The sequence below is a fragment of the Thunnus thynnus genome, chromosome 11, assembly GCF_963924715.1.
Source record: "Thunnus thynnus chromosome 11, fThuThy2.1, whole genome shotgun sequence".
Lineage (NCBI taxonomy): Eukaryota > Metazoa > Chordata > Actinopteri > Scombriformes > Scombridae > Thunnus > Thunnus thynnus.
Genome location: NC_089527.1, coordinates 3,968,858 through 3,988,218, shown reverse-complemented (window position 1 = coordinate 3,988,218; position 19,361 = coordinate 3,968,858). Strand labels below are relative to the sequence as shown.

The 19,361-nt window shown below is 38.3% G+C and overlaps 1 protein-coding gene across 4 annotated transcripts; it reads left to right on the top strand.

Annotated features, from left to right (window-relative positions):
- The first annotated feature begins 1,585 nt into the window (after positions 1–1,585).
- On the top strand, positions 1,586–17,509 carry LOC137192298 (interleukin-10 receptor subunit beta-like). 4 transcript variants are annotated; one of them, XM_067602866.1, is made up of 8 exons: positions 1,586–1,742; positions 2,612–2,717; positions 2,872–2,992; positions 10,138–10,298; positions 10,982–11,121; positions 11,810–11,966; positions 13,218–13,345; positions 15,736–17,509. In XM_067602866.1, exons 2-8 carry the CDS (start codon positions 2,633–2,635, stop codon positions 16,537–16,539), a joined length of 1,596 nt encoding a protein of 531 aa, XP_067458967.1. In that variant the 5' UTR covers positions 1,586–1,742; positions 2,612–2,632; the 3' UTR covers positions 16,540–17,509. The 4 variants fall into 4 exon arrangements, with proteins under 4 accessions (XP_067458967.1, XP_067458965.1, XP_067458966.1 ...); XM_067602864.1 differs by having other exon boundaries at positions 13,218–13,354; XM_067602865.1 differs by having other exon boundaries at positions 1,606–1,786; positions 13,218–13,354.
- Positions 17,510–19,361: the final 1,852 nt, after the last annotated feature.

Genomic DNA, 19,361 nt, shown 5'->3' with positions numbered 1-19,361 from the left:
TGTTGAGAAAACTGCTGTAAAAATAAAGTTTCCTGCTTTGACAACAATCAATTCAAAGAAAATGTTATTAACCATTTAATTAAAATCCTTGAATTTATAATCCATAAAGCATGTAATAATTTATTGCAGGTAAGATAAAATGATTAAAAGTGATTTCTTCTAATGTTAAGTATAAACAGGAGGAATGATTACAGCAAGAAAAACATCTTCATCTGGGCTCCAGACTGTTGTTTTAAGATGGAAAAATATGTGAAACAACAACTGTTTTATTCAGGAGCATCGCTGCCATCATGTGTAAAATAAAGGTAACAGTTCATTAAAATAACAGACCCGTGAACCTGTTTGAGTCCTTCAGGACCAACATGCATCCCTGCAGGAATACTCTAATATTCCAGAGATCTGATTCTCTCTCATGAAGCACTGAGTCACTCTACAAACAGCTTATGTAATGGATTTACAGGAAGTCACGTTCACGTCTGTTTTCCTTTTCTCTCAGCGCCCTCTAGTGGGTTTTTGATAAAACAGCAACACACGCAGCTCTGCTGGAAAACACCGAGTGACGTTTGGTAAGTGGACACTCACTAGCACACAGGAAGTCAGCTGATCATGCCTTCACAATAAGAGCGGTGAGGTATGCTGTGTATAATTTCAGATAATGGTGTAGAAAATATGTGTCATAGAGGGCTGCAACCACCCATCATGTTCACTATGAATAAAATCTGACAATTATTTTCAAATGATCTATTAAATGCCTGACAACAGTGAGGTGCAACAATTTTTTATCTTTCTCTAACTTTAAAAACCAAATGCAGCTGATGCCTAAACATAACCATAAAACATTTAATAATGCTGCAGTCACTACCAATAAATATTGTTCTGCAAGATTGGATATTTGGGGTAAATATTTTTTAATGAGACATTCAGTAACTTGCCGAATGTTTTAATAAAAAACAACTCAGGCCAGTAGATCCAACAGTGCAGGAACAAGGAAATTATTCCCTGTTGATGTATATGAAAATGAGCTGATGTTTTTTTCTTCCTACACGCCACTTGGACAGGTTGGCACATCTATACCTCAAGTCCAGAGTGAATATTCTCATAGGTTAAAGGGAATATTCTTGCATGTTTGAGAGTTTAACTGACCATCACTTACTGTAGGGGGAGACACAATGCCCTATTGTACATTTTTGTATCAACTGAGGAGTTTCCTTTGTTCAGGGTTATTATGCTTTTGTGAGCACACATTGTTCTCTATAAGATCATCTCCCCAGAACAACAGTTTTTACTAAATTTGACGCATATATGCAGTTAACTCAAAGCACAACAATTTTATTGGATTGTTTTAAATTTCTCTACAAACACAAAACATGTGACATGGGAATAATTTTTTGCCACACATGAAAAATCTACAGGCTGCGGTTGATGTTATTCTTAATTGTTCTATAGTTTTATTATTGTTGTATATGAACATCAGCTGTACAGTATATAAATGACAGAAACCAGAAAAAGTAAAGGATGTTCCCTGTAAAGTTGCTGTAGTAAGCGTTTGTCAGTAGGACTATTACTTTGAAGGTGACACCGGAAGTATGGGTGTTTTTATCTACAGCAGTCAGACAGTCAACAGTCAGTGTGGTTCATGATCATACTGAAAGTCTTCACTAGTGACTGACAACAGGAGGAAACGTCTCTAACCACGGAGTGACTGACTCTTTCTTCGACAGTTAAACGGACTATCACAGGCTGTGAGTGCTGATCAGTTAATTAATATATCAGTCAGCCAGTAAATGTGAGTAGACTGACTGACCGGTTATTATTGTCAGGACACTATTGATAAGAGCTAAATCCAGTCATAACTTCTTCAGAAAAGCACTGTTTGTACTTTATGTCAGTAAACACGTCATTGTGTTTGATATTATGCCAATTAAACTATCACATGGAACAAAGTAATTATTATGTCAGCTTTAAGAAATGAGCCAACTTATCTTTTCCGTAAATCAGGTCAGTGGTGGAAAGCAAGTACATTTACTCAAGTAAATGTACAAATTTGAGGTACTTGTACTTTATTTTAGTATTTCCATGTGATACTACTTTATTCTTCAACTCCACTACATTTCAGAGGGAAATATTGTACTTTCTACTCTACGACCCCTCAGATTTATCTGCTGACCCTTTGGAGGGGCCCGACCCCTAGGTTGGGAACCACTGGACTAAACTATCTGTATATAAAGTAATTCAAACTAGCTCCACCTCCAGCAGCTACAACAGTAACATACTGCTTATATAGTTATAAGAATATGAGAGAAAAGCATTATTTTAAACAAAAGAACTGAAGACATTTGGTTATTCTTTCAAAAGAAAAGTTCATGTTGAATATAATAAAAATAACCTTTATTTATACAGCACTTTTCAAAAACAAGTTTTTGGCTTTTAAATCTATTAGTAATAAGTTCATTTTTATTTCTCATGTGCATTAGTCTCTAATTGTTTTTTAAATAATAATAAACAAATGAATCAAACAAAAAGAAAAACAATGATTAAAAGCCAGTTTATAAAAATGAATTTTTTGAATATGAGGAGTTTGAGGAGTATTTTTCTGTTGGTTTTTTTATAGGAACAATGCAGCCTGTGAAGGATGAGACACTATCTGCTGCTATATGAGTACGAAAGGATGAAGTGTTTCTTTCTCACTCTTTATGTAGTGTTTCTTCTTGATTCAGGTGAGTACACCAAGTTCACTCAGTTACAATTCCTTATTTGTAAATTCCTCAGATATCATTCTCCTCAACACGCCCACAGTCTGTAATCAGTGAATAGGAGTCATAAAGGTGTGTCTTTGTACCTTGCATCACATGTTCTTTTTTGGTTTCACAGTGCAAGGTTCCCTTCCTGCTCCAGTTAATGTTTCTGTGAAATCTGTCAACTTTAATCACATCCTGCGTTGGGACCCTGGGCCCGGCACCCCCCCAGGAACACAGTACATAGTCGTCAAGAGGTAATTTCCCCTGTCCACCATCTTGTTGGCTGAATCTCTGGTGCGATTTCCTCTTCAGGCACGAGGGAATCTCCCAGCAGACGCTTCTCTGTAAATCTGAGCTTGCCCAGTCGAGTGCCACCGTTGCCAAAGTTATCATGACATGTTTAGTCAGATTCATGATTAATCCTTTTTTTTTTTTTTTACAAACTACACTACAAGTCTTGTTTCTCTTTCTTTTATTCTGGGCAAAGTTCTTGAACAGTTACTTGTGTTTAGACGGCATTTAATATTTGAGAGGTTCGGCTTCCTTTTTTTGCCAAATTGTTGAAAGGTATCAATATAGCAACAGTAACCAAGGACAGATTGAGTAACTAGAGCTGCAAAGATTAGGTAGGTAGGCAGGTTGTTTGATAGTTCAATGAGTATGTAGAGATTGAACTGAGGGGAGTGGGTTGCCTATGATTTTGGATGCCTTGTTGACAATCCGCTGTGGTTTTTTCCACGTTTGACTGTCCATGCTGCCGTACCATACTGTAGTAGAGGATGTGATGATGGACTCCATGATGGCTGAGTAGAACAGAATGAGAAGTCGATGCTGTCTAAGAAAGTAAAGTCGTTGTTGAGCTTTTGCAACGATGTGCTCAGTGTTCGCTTTCCACTTCAGGTTGTTGCTAATGTGTGTTCTGAGGAATTTAAAAGAGTCAGTGATGGTGGTTGGGTCTCCATTTATTTTTATGGATATTTTGGGATTCGGCATGCAGTCAATAATGACTTCCTGGGTTTTGGCTGTATTAAGCAGAAGATCATTGTTTGTGCATCAAGTGACAGTTTGGGTCACATCAGTGCAGTACTGGATGTCATCATTGTTGGAGGTGAGGCCTACAATCGTTGTGTCATCTGCGTATTTGATTGTTTTCCTAGAACTGTCCTTGGATGTAAAGTGGGTGGTGGGTGTACAGTAATAAGAGCCAGCGGGAGAGAACACAGAAACTCCGAACCCTGTGGCATATGACTGGGTCAACGCTCATGTCCAAGATTATGGTAAAGAGTTTGTGTGGGTTGATGGAATTAACAGTGCATGTGTGGGCGTCACATGCACTGGTGTTGCAAGGCATGGTGGATTGCTATGCTGAGTGCATCCTCACCAGACCGGTTGGCTTGGTATGCAAATTGATACGGGTCCATGAGAGGGGAGGTGCAGGATTTCAAGTATGACAGAATGATCTGCTCAAATACTTTCATGAAGCTTATCTGAAATCATTGTTCCTTGTTGTTCCAATTTCGTTACATAGCTGGACTTAGCTTTTCTTATTGCAGCAAGCAATTTATTTGGCTGCGATGTATTGATCCCTGTCTCCACTTTTGTATGCACAGTTCTTGTCTTTGCGTAGCAGGCGTAATTCTTTGGAGAATCAGGGTTTTTTATTGCTATTGAAAAATTCCTGGCAGAACTTGATGCATGATGTCACTGTGTCAGTGAGTTCATCGAGGGAGTCGCAAGCTGCATTAAATATATTCCAATCAGTGCATTCAAAGCTCCCTTGTAGCGTTTCAGTGTCATCAGATTTGGCTGTTTTCGTAATGGATTTAAGCTTTTGTCTGTATTTCGGTTTGAGGAGTGACACCGTGTGTGGAACCCTTGGGAATGGACGGTAAGCATCTACAATCAAGTTGTAACAGTGATCCAATGTTTTGTTTTCTCTGCTGTGGCAACTGACTTGTTATTTGTAGTTGGGAAGTTGGAGGGACAAGTTCATATGATTAAAATCATCCAACCCGATGAGAGATGTGTCAGGGTCGGACTTTTCAACAGAGGAGATATGTTGCGAGAGTTCACTAATGACTGTGTTAGTGTTCGCTTGTGGTGGAATAAACGCCAACTAATACAAGTGAAGCGAATTCTCTCAGGAGATAATATGATCTGTATTTCAAACTGATGAATCCAAGATCAGGAGAGCAATAGTGATGAAGGACTGTTGGGTTGTTGAGTTCTCCGTCTCCCTGTGCTAGGTGTATTTCCCCAGAGTGGTGATCCAGGGTCGCTTACATCCAGTATATCCTCTGGAATGTATGCAGATATTCCCAAATCGCCAAATGGAGTGATGTATTTCTGTAGACATGATGCTTTCCTGACATAAACTATAGACAACAGCGCAAGACGTAACAGCAGAGCAGGTACTGCCATCTTGTAAAAAGCCTAAACTGACAATCAACAGAAAAATAATCTGCAATTATTTTGATAATCGATTAATCATTTCAGTCTTTTTCTTCAAACAAAAAGGTCAAACATTCTCGAGTTTCAACTTCTCAAATGAGAGGCGTTGCTGCTTTTCTTTGTCATATGTGACTGTAAATTTAAAATCTTTATCTTTCTGAATATTGGTCGGACAAAACAAGCTTACTGAAGAAATTCACTACAGGATAATCGATTAATTGAGAAAATAATCTGTAGATTATTATCTGTAGATCTGTAGAACAGGATAGGAAAACAGAAAATTTCTGACAATTTCTTTTCCAAGCTTTCCTCTAATTTTTGCTTTACCTATTGTGAATTTTGAATTACTGTATTTTATCTGCTTAACAATCTGAAAGCTTAAACAAAATAAAATAAGTTCTCTTTCATTACAATGCAACATGTGACGAGGGGTCCCGGGTAGACTTTGCTTTATTTTATGGGGTCCCCAAGCCAAAAAGGTTTGGGAACCACTGACCTAAAACATGAGCTCTCTCCATGAAACCGAACAACCTGCAGGATTTATATGAGTGTAAACATCACAATATTTAGGATTTTTGTTTATTTTTGCATAATGTATCTTTTTTTTTCTTTTAATCTATTAATTTTATTTATGAAATTGCTTTTTGCAACCAAAAAAAAAATAAATAAAACAAAACACATTACCAGTCAAAAGTTTCGACACACTTTCTCATTCAAGGGAATGGATACGTGAGTCCAAACTTTTGACTGGATATGCTAATATATACAGTACTGTGCAAAAGTTTTAGGTACTAAAAGTTAAGTGAGGAGACATAATGCTGTAAGTTCTTGTCAGGAGACATTTCTATAAATAATGTTCCGTGTGACCAGTGAGCAGGCTGTGGAGAAAAAGGGGAAGTGTGAAAGTGCAGAAGCATCTCGAACAGAACAGATTGTATGTTTGCCCTCTAAAGTTGATCATTAAGTTCATATACAGCACTGTTGCTGGATGCTTATAAACATAATGCTATAAATTGTTTTTATTTATCAATTAACTTCATACAAAATGCAGCAAAGAGAAAAAAAATAGATAAATTCAATATTTGCTTTGAGCACTTTTTTCCTCGTTCCCTCTCCATCTTATTCATTATTATTCATTTCTGTGAATTGCCATGTGTTCGTTAACTAAAGGTTGTAATTAGCTCGTCATATTTGGTGAGATGCACATGTGGACAATAATAACAAAATAATTACAAAGCAATAGCAAGTTGTTTAGAGCATCGTGTAAAGTGACAGCTCCCTGCAGTCCCTTTATGGGAGATCCGATTAAAGGAAAATGATTATTACAACTTGGGTTATATTTCGTGTGTGGTGAGTGCAGTGTTATCTTATCACATGTAACTGATGGCAGAGCTACTGACACAAAAACTCAAGTTGAGCTCGACGGTTGATTCTTGACCTTAGAAACAGAAAGTGACAAAACAGTTTCCACCCAAGATCCAACTCTTAGCGGGGATTCCTGAGTTGTAATAAACCCTGTTTGTCCTTTGAAGAAAAAAGATGTCCCGAGGTTTATGAGGTGTTTGTGGGGGTGGGTCGGCATGTTTTTGTACTCTACCATTATTACCCACCATTATTTATTGAGGGAAGGTTCAGTGAGAAGCAGCTTCTCTTTTGCAGGAATGCTGTGATCACATTCACGCAGTTAAACATTCACACCTGGAAGTTTCTCAGTACAACCACAGTCTGACCTGCTGCCACTGAGCAGTTTTTGGGTTCATGGGTCAGTGGTGGTAATGAGGGAGGTTGCTACTGACTGCATATTCAAAGCTAAACATTTGATTTTGTTATGTTGTATGTACAGTGAATGTACAATTAATTAGGTCAAATAAAAACGGAATCTTGTTGGAAATGTAAGTTAGTGTGAACTTCATAATCCTGTAGTTTTAGTCCAACATTAACAGCTATCATTACACACTCAAAAATTACAAAGTCATAGGACATTTGCCTATTTTGTATGGATTATTTCAAAATAGCACATAAAAACAAAAGCGTATTACAAAAAATCTAAATCATTTAACTCTTTTCAGTGTGAATTTGTCATCTTTAAATCAGTTTTAATCAGCCTCTCTGAACTCCAGGTCTCACGCTCTCGAGTGTCTACTTTGATGGAATATCTGACTTTGTGGTACTTTTCCTCTCTTTAACCTCTGTATTGTTTTAACGTGTCAGAAGCTATTGTCTCACTGTGATGTTTTGTTTCCATCCATTAGCATCTAGTTTTGCATCTCACATACAATGCAGCTGTGACCACACAGAGGCCGGCTGGTACTTTTTAAGGAACTGATGATTCGACCACTCTGAAAAAATAGCTATGTGAATGCGGTTTGGGTGTTTCTGCATGTGCGTCTGATGTGAGGTGTTTCAGTTTCAGATGATCTAACACATCTTTTGTTGTTTTAGTCATTGTGGTTCACATTCCTTTCCTAGAACAGATAAGACAGTCCTTGTATCACTAATTGCATTTGCCTGCTTTTACAAAATACACAATTTATGTAATTGCTGGATTTATCTCGGGACTGATAATATGATAATGTGTTTCGATAATGTCAGCTAGCTCACCAGTTTACCTGCTTCCTGTCTTAAGAAATTGTTTTTTCTTCCTGACAAGAAATCCCAGAAAACACCCAAACCAACAATGAATTAATCCTACTAACAAGAATTGTGTGTGCATGAAAACCTGATATATCTTCTTCCTTTGTGCTGTAGACCTCCGTTGTTGTCCACAAACTATTAAAAACACAACACCGTCCTGCTGCTCGAAATACTCACTAGGAGCACCAAATGTTTATTAATCCACCGCTGAAAATAGTCCCCAACAAATTTCCAGGAGCACTATTTCTTCCTGTTTGAGTAACGTTCGAGAAAAACTCCAGTGCCCAGCTGTATGAGGCAAATACTAAGACTTTAAAATGTCAAATAGGGATGCACGATATTATCAGCACGTCATCGGTATCGGCCTATAAAAGCTCTAAAATGAAATATCGGCATCTGCGAATTCTGCCAATTATGAGAGGCCGATATGTCGCCTTCCCCTGTGCTGCCTGACTATGCTTCCCTTGATGGACTGTGTCACCCTGACGGTCCCGGTGTTTCCTCCGCAGGCTGCACTTCACTCAGCCTCCCGTCAGACCCGCTGCTTCTTCCCACCGGGGCTCGGTGCTCCGGTTGGATCCACATAGAGAGCCGGGGCTAACGTTAGCTGGGAGGCTAGTTGGCTGTGTTCCCTCTGGTCATGCTGCGGCTAACGCTCCGCTAGCCTGTCAGCTAACGTTAGCCCCGGCTCTCCGTGTGGATCCAACTGGAGCGCTGAGCCCCAGTTTGTTATTCAGGTTAAAGTGGGAAGAAGCAGCTGATCTGATGGGCAGCTTGAGTGAAGTGGAGCCTGCGGAGGAAACACCGGGACTGTCAGGGAGAAACAGTCCGCGGAGGAGCTGCTATGTTCGGCTGCACAGATAGGAAACACTTCGGCTGCCAGGATGCACCACTCTGTTTGGAACAGTTTGGAAAAAAAAAACTTCTTCTTTTTGGTTTATAATAGCGGTTGGCAACCAGCGTATTAGGTACACTACCGCCACCTTCTGCTCCGGAGTGTGGACCAGAGATTAAATCCTCCACATTAATCCTGTCTGTCTAATAAACTCAAAGAAAACTGCTGCTCCTCCCACTTGGCAGGTTCATTAAAGTTTTAATGCTGAGCTCCTGAACTCCAGTCTTCCTGAGTTCTTCCTTCATATATTGTCTTTCTTGATTATACTTAGTACAATCAATGCTTGCATGCGTAATAGTCTCCTCAGCCATCTGGAAAAAAATATGTGCATATATCGGTATCGGCATCGGCCACAATGAGTTAGAAATAACGGCATATCGGATATTGGCAAAATATCGTGCATCCCTAATGTCAAACTATGTATTTGTAAGTTGTTTTGAAGCTGCATTGAGAAAAATATCTGGCTCTTCAGCTGCTAAATGCTCCACTATGTTCACCAACTAGTCGCTAACTTTATCTGTGGTTTGACGTTATTGATGTACAAAGAACGGCGGTCTGTCGGTGTTCAGTACAAACTTAAATCCAGGACATTGTCTGATGAAAAACAACTACAGTGTGGAGCCTCATGTGAAGCAGAATTTATCTAAAAGTCAACTAAAAGCATCAGCTGCAGAAACAGGCAGGTCTACTGCTCTCCCTGAAAAGAAAAGACAGATTTGGGTGAGACTGAAGACAAAGTCCATTTTTATGTTTCATTGCTCATTATATGATGATTTAAGGGACACATTTGATGTCGTCTCATTGCACATGCCCATAAACGGCTGTCCGTCTCGTAGCCTTGGTTGCTAAGGTTGTTGCTAAGGTTTTTCCATTTGTTGTTTGCGTTGTCCACGCTCATATTTCAGATCAGATTTCGGCTCAAAAATGTATGGATGTATTTGAGAAGTTGACATTAGACTGCATTATTTTACATGTATGCATTATTTTAGTTTATGTTTAACATATTTTTTACTATCTGTAAATCTGTGGATTCACAGTATTTGTATACAACGTAAACAGAAATACTGTAGATTTGATGCTAAATTGAAAAAAATCTGAATATATCAGCTGATATTTGTTTTTTAACATTTTGAGAAGGATCCCTTAAATTTGGTTAGTAAAGAATTGATTGAATGATGTATATTGAATGGGACATTTGACAGTTTGATAATGAACTTGACAGTTCTCTATGATGAAAAAACATCAAAAATGATCTTAAATATTGGGATTTCTATACTGCACTTTCTTCTTAATTACAAATACGACATATCTGTGATCTGTAATCTTATCTATATTATATTGTATCTTTCCTGCCAAACTGAGAGCACTACAAAAGATGAAGCAAGAAGTTTGAGCTCTGTTTCTTGTTTCTTGGTGCAGGTTGAACGGGGACAAAAAGGAGCTTTCACAGAACACAACGGAGACATCATTGAAGCTGGATCTAGATAGTTACTGTTCGTATTACCTGACCGTCCAGGCTTCCTACAACCAAACCCTGTCTCCAAAGTCCCCTAAAGTCCCCTTCAGTCCTTTCAAAGACAGTAAGTCAACATGAGTCTCTTTTGAGTTACATACTTGTTGCCTTAGATTTAAAGAACAACATTATATTATGAATTGCTGACAGATAAGGTCATTGCAAATAGAAAATACTGTTCTGGACTAGTGATTATACAAAACAAGCAATTATCTTTGGCTCTGGGAAAGCGTGACTGGCATTTTTCATTATTTTCATACACTTTATAAAGCCAATGATTAATTGATTATTTGGAAATTGTTAGTTGCAGCCCTAATATTTACTGTGTCTCCATGGATGGAAATATTTGTTTGGTCCAGTCTGAAATATTTCAACAACTATTGGATGGACTGCCATGAAATTTGGTGCAGATGTTCATGTTCCCCAGAAGATGAATCTTATTGACTAACTGACATAATTGTCCAACGTGTTGGACAAAGTTATGCATATGTTAGCAAACTAACATGGAAACCAGTATACCTGTTAAACAGCATTGTGTTAACATTGTCATTGTGAGCATGTTAGCATGCTGACATTAGCTGTTAGCTCAAAGCACAACTCTGCCTTAAAGGACGGGTTCACAATTTTTCAAGTGTGTCTTAAAACAACAGTCAGGAGCCCAATTTCACAGCACAGCCTTTTTGACACTTAAATGTTTGAGTGTATCAAGAATTTCCTAAATTTAGAAATATGTTTTCTTCTTGTCACAAGCCAAAATAGATCCTCCAAAAGTGTCACTGACTGGATGTGGTGACTGCATCCAGGTCAACATTTCTCTGCACAAGAACATTGAGGAATTCTATCCTCTTCCACACTTCACCGTCTCTTTGAAGAAACCTAATGAAGCAGAGGTGAGAAATCAATTTCACTCTTATGTCAAACCACAAATTTCTTCCAATGATTCTGTATTGTACAGTATATGATGATCTTCATATGAAATATTAAATTTAATTTAAGTCTTGTAAACCTGCATATGTTATATAAACACAACTATTGAACCAAATATTTTCCAAAGGCAAAGCTTCTCCAGAGGCAGAAATAATTAGCTGATAATGGATATTTATGCAGTATTAGACTCAGTTTGATTTACTTTAAAATGTTTTGTTTTGTTTATTGTTTGTTTTTGATTCTCAGTTTGCTCTCTTGAATGCTGCACAGACCATCTGAGGCAATGTTGTCTACATGCTAATTACTCGTATGACCTACATCGTTTATCTCTCGGCCTTTCAGGTTTAATACAACACAATATGATTATTTCTGCTTCTACAGCAGCTTTGCCTCTTTGGAGTGGAAATTGTGTTACCTCTTCCCTCAGCACTCTGTATCTTACACACATATAGTTTGCAAGCATTAAGGAAACAGTAAAAGCTTTATTTCTTGCCTGTTATCCAGCAGCTGATGGTATCTTCACAGGTATTTTTGTGATCCTACAGATGTCAAAGTAAAATGTTTCCCCAGGGCCAAACCAAGGTTTTAAATCCAACAACGTACACGTAATGTAAATAATTTTAACCAATTTATTTCTCTATTGATCTGCAGAAAAACTACACCCGGGAAGGAAAGAATTTCACTCTTGAAAACTTACAGAAGGGCCAGGAGTACTGTGTAAAGGTGCGTTTAGAGAGTAATCTGAACAAAAACATTGAGTCATCAGCTTGGACCTGCACCTTCACAAGCATCGAGGAACAGAGGAGAGGTGAGACGATCTTTTCAGAGCTGCAACAATCAGTCAGTTCATCAATCAACAGAAAATTAATCAGCAACTATTTTAATAATCAAATAATTGTTGTAGTCAGAATTTGATGCTTTTATGTGTCAAACATGATAATGATGAATATCTTTGGACCGGATGTTTTTGGACTGTTGTCACCTTGAGCTCTTTTTCACCATTTTCTGGCATTTTGTAAACAAAATGATAATGAAAATGATTTTTACTTGCAGCCCCAGTTGTGACAGTGTTGTGGTGTTTTTATGAAGATAAGGTTTATGGGCTCTATTTTCGTGAATCAAGGGGCATGAAGCGCCGTCAAGTACGCGGTGCTGGAGGTTATGACAATTTTAGTCAGTCAAATTACTTACTTTCACCTGCTTTAAACACAAGTCATGATGCACCAACATGTTGTGAATCCTGTGGAGTATTATTTCTTAAAGGACACATATTATTGCTCAGGACATGCAGAGTTTCAAATGTGAATACAGCAGCCCAAATATACAACCAAGACAGATTGTGTCTCTTCTTTAGCTGAACTGACGTTTCTGGACATGTTGAGGATCTGAAAGTCACAATGTTTTCGTGCATAATAGGTGCACAATTTTGTTTGGCAGCACAATGATGCACACAATAAGCATGTGCAGTTAAATACCACTGTAGTGTGATAAGCAAATTAACAATGGTGTCAAGTATTTTGAATGTTGTATTTCTTTTTTATTTCTTAAGTTGATATAATTTAAACATTTTAATTCAGGTAGATTAGTCTCTTTTTATAGGCAAATTATTGGAAATGACTACTGACAATCTGGGAACAAAACAGTCATCTGTTTAAACCTCTTGGTGCTACGTAAACTGGCAGTATGTCGCTCCAGGCGGTGCTTTGGCCTGACTCATTTAAATGAAAGCTCACACTCACTCACTGGTTGTCTCCAGTTACTTGGTGCTTTTTACTTGATGGAGACGCCTGGAGAGGATTTATGGGAAATGAAAGTTATGAAAGCCAGGAAATAACATCAGTGCAACCTCCGGAAAATGCCAGTTCACCAGTGCAGAGCTGCTCTTCCTGCCGTGCGCCTGCACGAAGATAAAGCCCTACATGTTGGTGACACTTTTAGTTACATAGTTCAGAGAAGTAAATAGGCAGAGCAAAGCAGTAACACTATCAGACTGAAGAATTCATTACTGTGTATGTGTTTATGTGTATGTGTGTGTGTGTGTGTGTGGGTGGGTGTTCAGTCGATGTTATTTTAGGTATAGGTGGTGTTCTTCTGTTTTTGGCGATCTGTGCCCTGATGAGCCTCATGCTTTGCCTCCACTACACCGGATTCCTGTGTAAACTGGAGACTCTGCCCAGAGCACTAATTGTAAGACACGTATGTGTTTGTTTCTTTCAATCAATCTAACCTCTGTGTTGTTCTTACAATTTGTTTTTGTACGGATTAAATTAATTAAATGAATGTTATTATGTGTTAATGAGAGCGCTTTAGAGGTGCTGGAAGGCAGATTTTGTCACCGTTGGACAGAGTGAGGCTAGCTGTTTCCCCTTGTTTCCAGTCTTTATGCTAAGCTAAGCTAACTGCTGGTAGCAGTGTCATAGTTACCATACTGACATCTTTTTATCTAAATCTGGCAAGAAAGCGAAAACATTATAAAACATAATAAAACATTTTCTCATGTAACTTTGGTGGTGTTTAGTCATGAAAATAGTTTTGTTTTTTTCTGAACAGATTAGGAGGTATCTGTCTCAGAGTTCTCTGATCTTACCCCAGTATGATTTCTGTATCTGAATAAGTGATCAGAATACAGTCATATCAAGCTGATCTGGTGATGGTCTGACAATTTTTGTTCAATCACTGCTGTATTTCACAATGATTCAATTTAAATACAGCAGAATTTATAACACTGAAATATTTCACCGTTAAAAAAAAAAAAGAGTAGTCATTTTCAAGCTGTGCAATTTCAAAACGTTATCTCCCGTATATACAATTTTCAGGGTTCACAATTTCAAATAGAAATTTCAAGTACCCAATAGTCAAAAACTATATTAAAATTGCTCAAATTCAATAAACTCAAATCAGATCTTAAAAGTCAAGTCATAAAGATCGAGTTGCTTAAATTGGCCTGGTCATATTCAGATCCTAAAATTCAAGATGTGAAATGGTTCTTATCTACAGCTGTTTAATAAACTCAGAGGAAAGGATCCTACATACAAACACTCGTAGGCATAAAAAAAAACATCAATACTGACGTTTCTGCAAAAGCCAGATTACTCTCAGTGACATGTGAACATAATTGATAAGACTCTTGACTCACTTGATCTAAGCCGTTACAAACTCTGCCTTTACTAAAAGTAGATGTTGAAATTGTAAAGGAAGGTGAAAAAGTTCAAAATGCAACATACATGAAAGGTTTGGCGTGAGATTTGTTTGGACAACACCGTGGATGTCATCCCTGTTTGTCTCGCCATCCGCTGTATATAACAGCAAGCTATTCGCCACCTTTAGACACTTTTTAAAACAAAATTGTTTTAAAGCAGCCTTTACTGTTAACAGTCTCTTTTATAATCACTTTCTTTAGGGAGGAAGTAGTTCAAATTAAAGCTGACTCTTTAAGGACTTCAGTACCCAGAAATCATAAATAAACTGCACTCTGCATGTTCTCGTCAGCCAGCCTGTTCAGTCTGTGTACTGAGATCATTTACTTGAATAATATACTTAGATAGATGCAGCATTATGAAGGAATCTTCTAAAGCTCAGTATGAACAGGAGGAATGATTATAATTTCCAAAATGACCACCAGCACACTTATTAGAGGATCTGAATTTAGAGATTGAGACCAGAATGACTCATTGAAAACAATGATTAGCGTATTAATCCAATCGACATGAAAAATGTCAAATTAGCTGCTACTAGAAAACGCCACCATGATATACTGATATGTTGGAGAAAAATAACAACCCCTCCCAAATAAAAATTGGCAAACATGTACACAATGTCAGACTGGACTATGACGTAAAAACAAAATGCAATTCAATGTGATTATCAGCTACATTACATAGTTAGGAGATTCAAGCACATAAAGGACAGTTCACAGTATTTCCAGTGTGTCTTAAACCAGCAGTCATGTGTCTATATGAGCAGTGAAAGAGGTTTTCCTCGCTGTAATCATTCCTCCTGTTCATACTGGATATTAAAAGATCCTTCAAATGTGCTTTTTAATGGAAGTGATGGAGGATAAAATCCACAGTGTGTCCACACAGTCATTTAAAAGTTGATGTGAAGCTTCTATTCAGCTTCAGCAGTCTGAGTTAGTCATATCAAGTGGATATCTGACACATTTACAGTCTTTTTAGCATCAAATTCCCTCTTTGTGTTTCCTCGGACAGTGTTTCCCTGTTGAGCTGCAGGTGGAAGTATAGTAACAAAAAGAGGAACTTTGACACTAAAAAGACTGTAACGTTGAAAGATATCTACTTGATTTGACTCATTTGGACGCTGAAGCTTCATATTAGCTTCAGATAAAAATTTTTTTGTCCTCCATCACTTCCATTGTAAGGTCATTATGAAGGGATCTTCTAATGGTCAGTGTGAACAGGAGGAATGATTACAGCAAGAAAAACAGGTTTCACTGTTCATTTGGAGACATGGTTATTGTTTTAAGACAGACTTGAAAAATTCTGACTCATCTAGTGCTCTGTCTCACTCTCATCTTCCTCTCTTCCTCTCTATTCCCTCCTCTGTCTTTGCCAATGTAGACGGCTCTTATCCCAGGCCAGATCCTGTCACTGGAGACGACGTTCCTTGAGCTGATCTCCGTTATCCCAGACACGGACAAACAAAACAAGAGCAAAAACCCTACAGCGCCAAATCCCGCCACCAAGGCCACTAACTCAGGTGAGGCAGAAGAAGAAGAAGAAGATGATGATGAAGAGGAGGAAGATGAAGAGAAATACAAGTACATGGACAGAGGCGGCCTTTCCTCAAACGAAAGCTCCGGTCAGGACTCTCGTGATGTGTCGGGGAACAGCACAGCGCCCGCGTCAGTGAGTTTGTCAGCTGAGGTGGAGGAAGCGGACGCAGAGTTTGATCGGGAGGGGCTCGATCAATATGAGGCTAGAGATGAAGGGGCAGAGGTTTCTTTCATGTCTGAGGGGGGTCAAACTCTAGTCCAGGGAGATGTCACAGGTGAGGAGGAGGAGGAGGAGGACATGAAGGAAAAGGAGGAAGCGTGCCACACCTCCGGCAATATCAATCTCCTCTCAGTCACTGTCGCCGCACTGGCTGTAAGTGAGGAAGAGGAGGAGGAGGAGGAGCAGGATATGTTTACTGACTTTTTGAAACTGTCTGATCGGGAGCCTCTCCTGCCCACAGACTCAAAATGGACTTTGAGCCACACAGACTCAGAAACCGAGTCACATGATCAGACGACTGTGACATTAATGCAGCCCAGACTAGAAAAGGTTAAAGAGAGCGGATACGAGAACAGGACTGCACACGCTTCATCCAGCGAGACCGAAGAGGAGGAAGAGGAACACTCAGGATATATGGGACGCACATGATAATGTTGTTCTGATTGTGTATGTTTGTGTGATACGGGAGGTTTTCATTAATGTGTTTTTCCAGCAGCTGCACTGTAAATACTTAAATATGTCCTCCAGACATGTCTTAACAATTCATGTTTTTGCACAAAAATGTTCAATTACCTTGTTAAAAATTCTTAAAATGTCATCTCCTCGTTCTCCCTCGTGTAAAAATCCAAGAGGGAATATGCAAGAAGTTTTCCTGCTGGACACAAGATGTCTCCTCCTTCACAGTAAAGTTAATTCTCAGTGTTTGTGAACTGGAGGCTTCAAGTCTCCACATCACGCTTGTTTGAGGGTCATACTGGACCACAATTGGCTCCAAATAAGCTGTGATGTCACAAATCGTGCTCAGATTTTAAAGCGAGCACAGAGAAACTTTCCTGCTTCAGCACATCAACGTGAAAACAACAAATTCACTCCATGTAACTATTCACATTAATTTATTTAGAAAGAAAATTGTATTTCCACACCAGCACATTTTTGAGTGACCAAATATGCCAGTTTATTACTAGAAAAGTTAAGAAATGGTACATTGTTCGGTTTCTTATCAGGGAAGTAAAAGTGTTTATTTTAAGTGTCAACACACAGCATTTTGCAGAGAGATGCCTCCGTCTTAATCTGAGGCTTTATTTATTTTTATGTCCTGACTGAAAAGTCCTGCTTTTGACCAAAGTTGTTGTTAATATTGATTAATCTTCTCTGTGTTTTATTTACTGCTGCATGCTGCTCTGGCTGATAACATGCTATATGTGCACGCTCATTCAACATATGTCCGTTAAAACCAGCAAGATCATGTTACATTTATTTCATAGAGGGGAGGTTGTTGTAATAACCAGTTTCATGCTTGAAAATAGTTTTAACATCCAGGTTGTAATTATGACTTGGAAACTTTGATATATCTGACTTAATAATACTGAAGCCAAACAAATAAAAATGATTCATGTTAGCCAAAGTCCTTATTCAATGTATATAATCTTATAAAGGCTTTTACCACAGCAAATATTTTGATTTGTCATAGCAGGAAAAGCACAGGTGTTGCTAATAACATTAACAATGTCTCTTGTTTATTTAAAGTGGATGTATCATGCAAATTTCCAGGTATATGTTTATATTCTGGGGTTTTATTTATCCTCTACTGGTCCTTTATGCAGCCCCTCAGTTCAGCCTCTGTCTGAAACAGGTCGTATTAGCTCCTGTCTCTTTAAGACCCGCCTCCCGATGAGCCCACTCTGTTCTGATTGGTCAGTTTCAGGAAGCTTCCTCCGGCTCGGGAGGCTACGTAAACAAACTGTAGTAGCAGCTTCTTTTTCTCCTTCTTTACTCCAAATGGAAACTTCGAAACATGTCAGATTCTGATCCAAAATAAGTGAGCGGACGACGTGAACAACGTCAGCAACGAGGCTACAAAACAGACGTCGGTTTGTGGTCGTGACTGAACAATCTGACGTCATCACGAGGATGAAGGTAACTTTGCAAACAAAGCGTTCAAAGCAGACTGAGGCCCTGGGTTTTGGCTTCCAGGGAGCATTTTTACATATGTTCACGTCAAGTTTTGGAACTTTGACCATGTTTAATATCCGATATCACAACAGTATGAAAATAACAGAATATCACAAAAACCACGATATGTCCCCTTCATGGAATTCAGCCATCATTCATTTTATTATTTACACCTGTGCTTTCGCTCTGTTAAAAAGGCCGATGTTATATGGCTCATTAAAGCTAAACTCTGCAATAGACTGACAAGCTGATAATAAGACACAACAAATGTAATAAGTACAAACAATCTGAGAGAAATGCACACAAGATATAAAATGATGAAAAAGGAATAAAACCAATAAAAATACATTTAAAATAAAATAAAAACTTAACATTGTGGGATTTAAAGAAAATCTGGAGAGGTTTGATTTTATATTTCACACTAATTGTAAGCTGGTTTGAAGTATGTTCACTCTCAGAAAGTGACCTGTGAGTGTTGGAAATTGAGGCACTACTCACAGGTGCAAAATTTGCATGAAAACTTTTACATAATCTTTTGCAAATTGATTGTAGGTAAGTAAATAAACACAAGGCTCATGTAAATTCCAGTGAACATAACATCTAATTCTGCCACCACTGGCTGCACCGTGCGTCAGAAGTGCATGGTGTCAAAATTAAGTCTAATAAGCCTCCCATAAATAAAATTTTAATGTGTGAATTCTAACACTGTTTTAATTTCACAAGTTCAAGAGATCTGTTGAGTCATTTTTAGCCAAATGAGTATTAAAGGACAGGCTCACAATTTTTCAAGTGTGTCTTAAACCAGCAGTCAGGTGTCCATATGAGCAGTGAAAGAGGTTTTCCTCGCTGTAATCATTCCTCCTGTTCATACTGGATATTAAAAGATCCTTCAAATCAGCTTTTAATATAAGTGATGGAGGCCAAAATCCACAGTGCTTATATTCAGCTTCAGCAGTCTGAGTTAGTCATATCAAGTGGATATCTGACACATTTACAGTCTTTTTAGCATCAAATTCCCTCTTTGTGTTTCCTCGGACAGTGTTTCCCTGTTGAGCTGCAGGTGGAAGTATAGTAACAAAAAGAGGAACTTTGGCACTAAAAAGACTGTAACGTTGAGAGATATCCACTTAATTTGACTCATTTGGACGCTGAAGCTTCATATTAGCTTCAGATAAACTTTTAAATACATTTTTTTGTCCTCCATCACTTCCATTGTAAGGTCATTATGAAGGGATCTTCTAATGGTCAGTATGAACAGGAGGAATGATTACAGCAAGAAAAACAGCTTTAATGTTCAT

Coding starts and splice junctions, on each gene's coding strand:
- LOC137192298 (XM_067602864.1), top strand. CDS start 2,633: ATGAGACACTATCTGCTGCTATATGAGTACGAAAGGATGAAGTGTTTC. Junction 11,967..13,217: donor CATCGAGGAACAGAGGAGAG/GTGAGACGATCT, acceptor GTGGGTGTTCAG/TCGATGTTATTTTAGGTATA. Junction 13,355..15,735: donor GAGCACTAATTGTAAGACAC/GTATGTGTTTGT, acceptor TTGCCAATGTAG/ACGGCTCTTATCCCAGGCCA.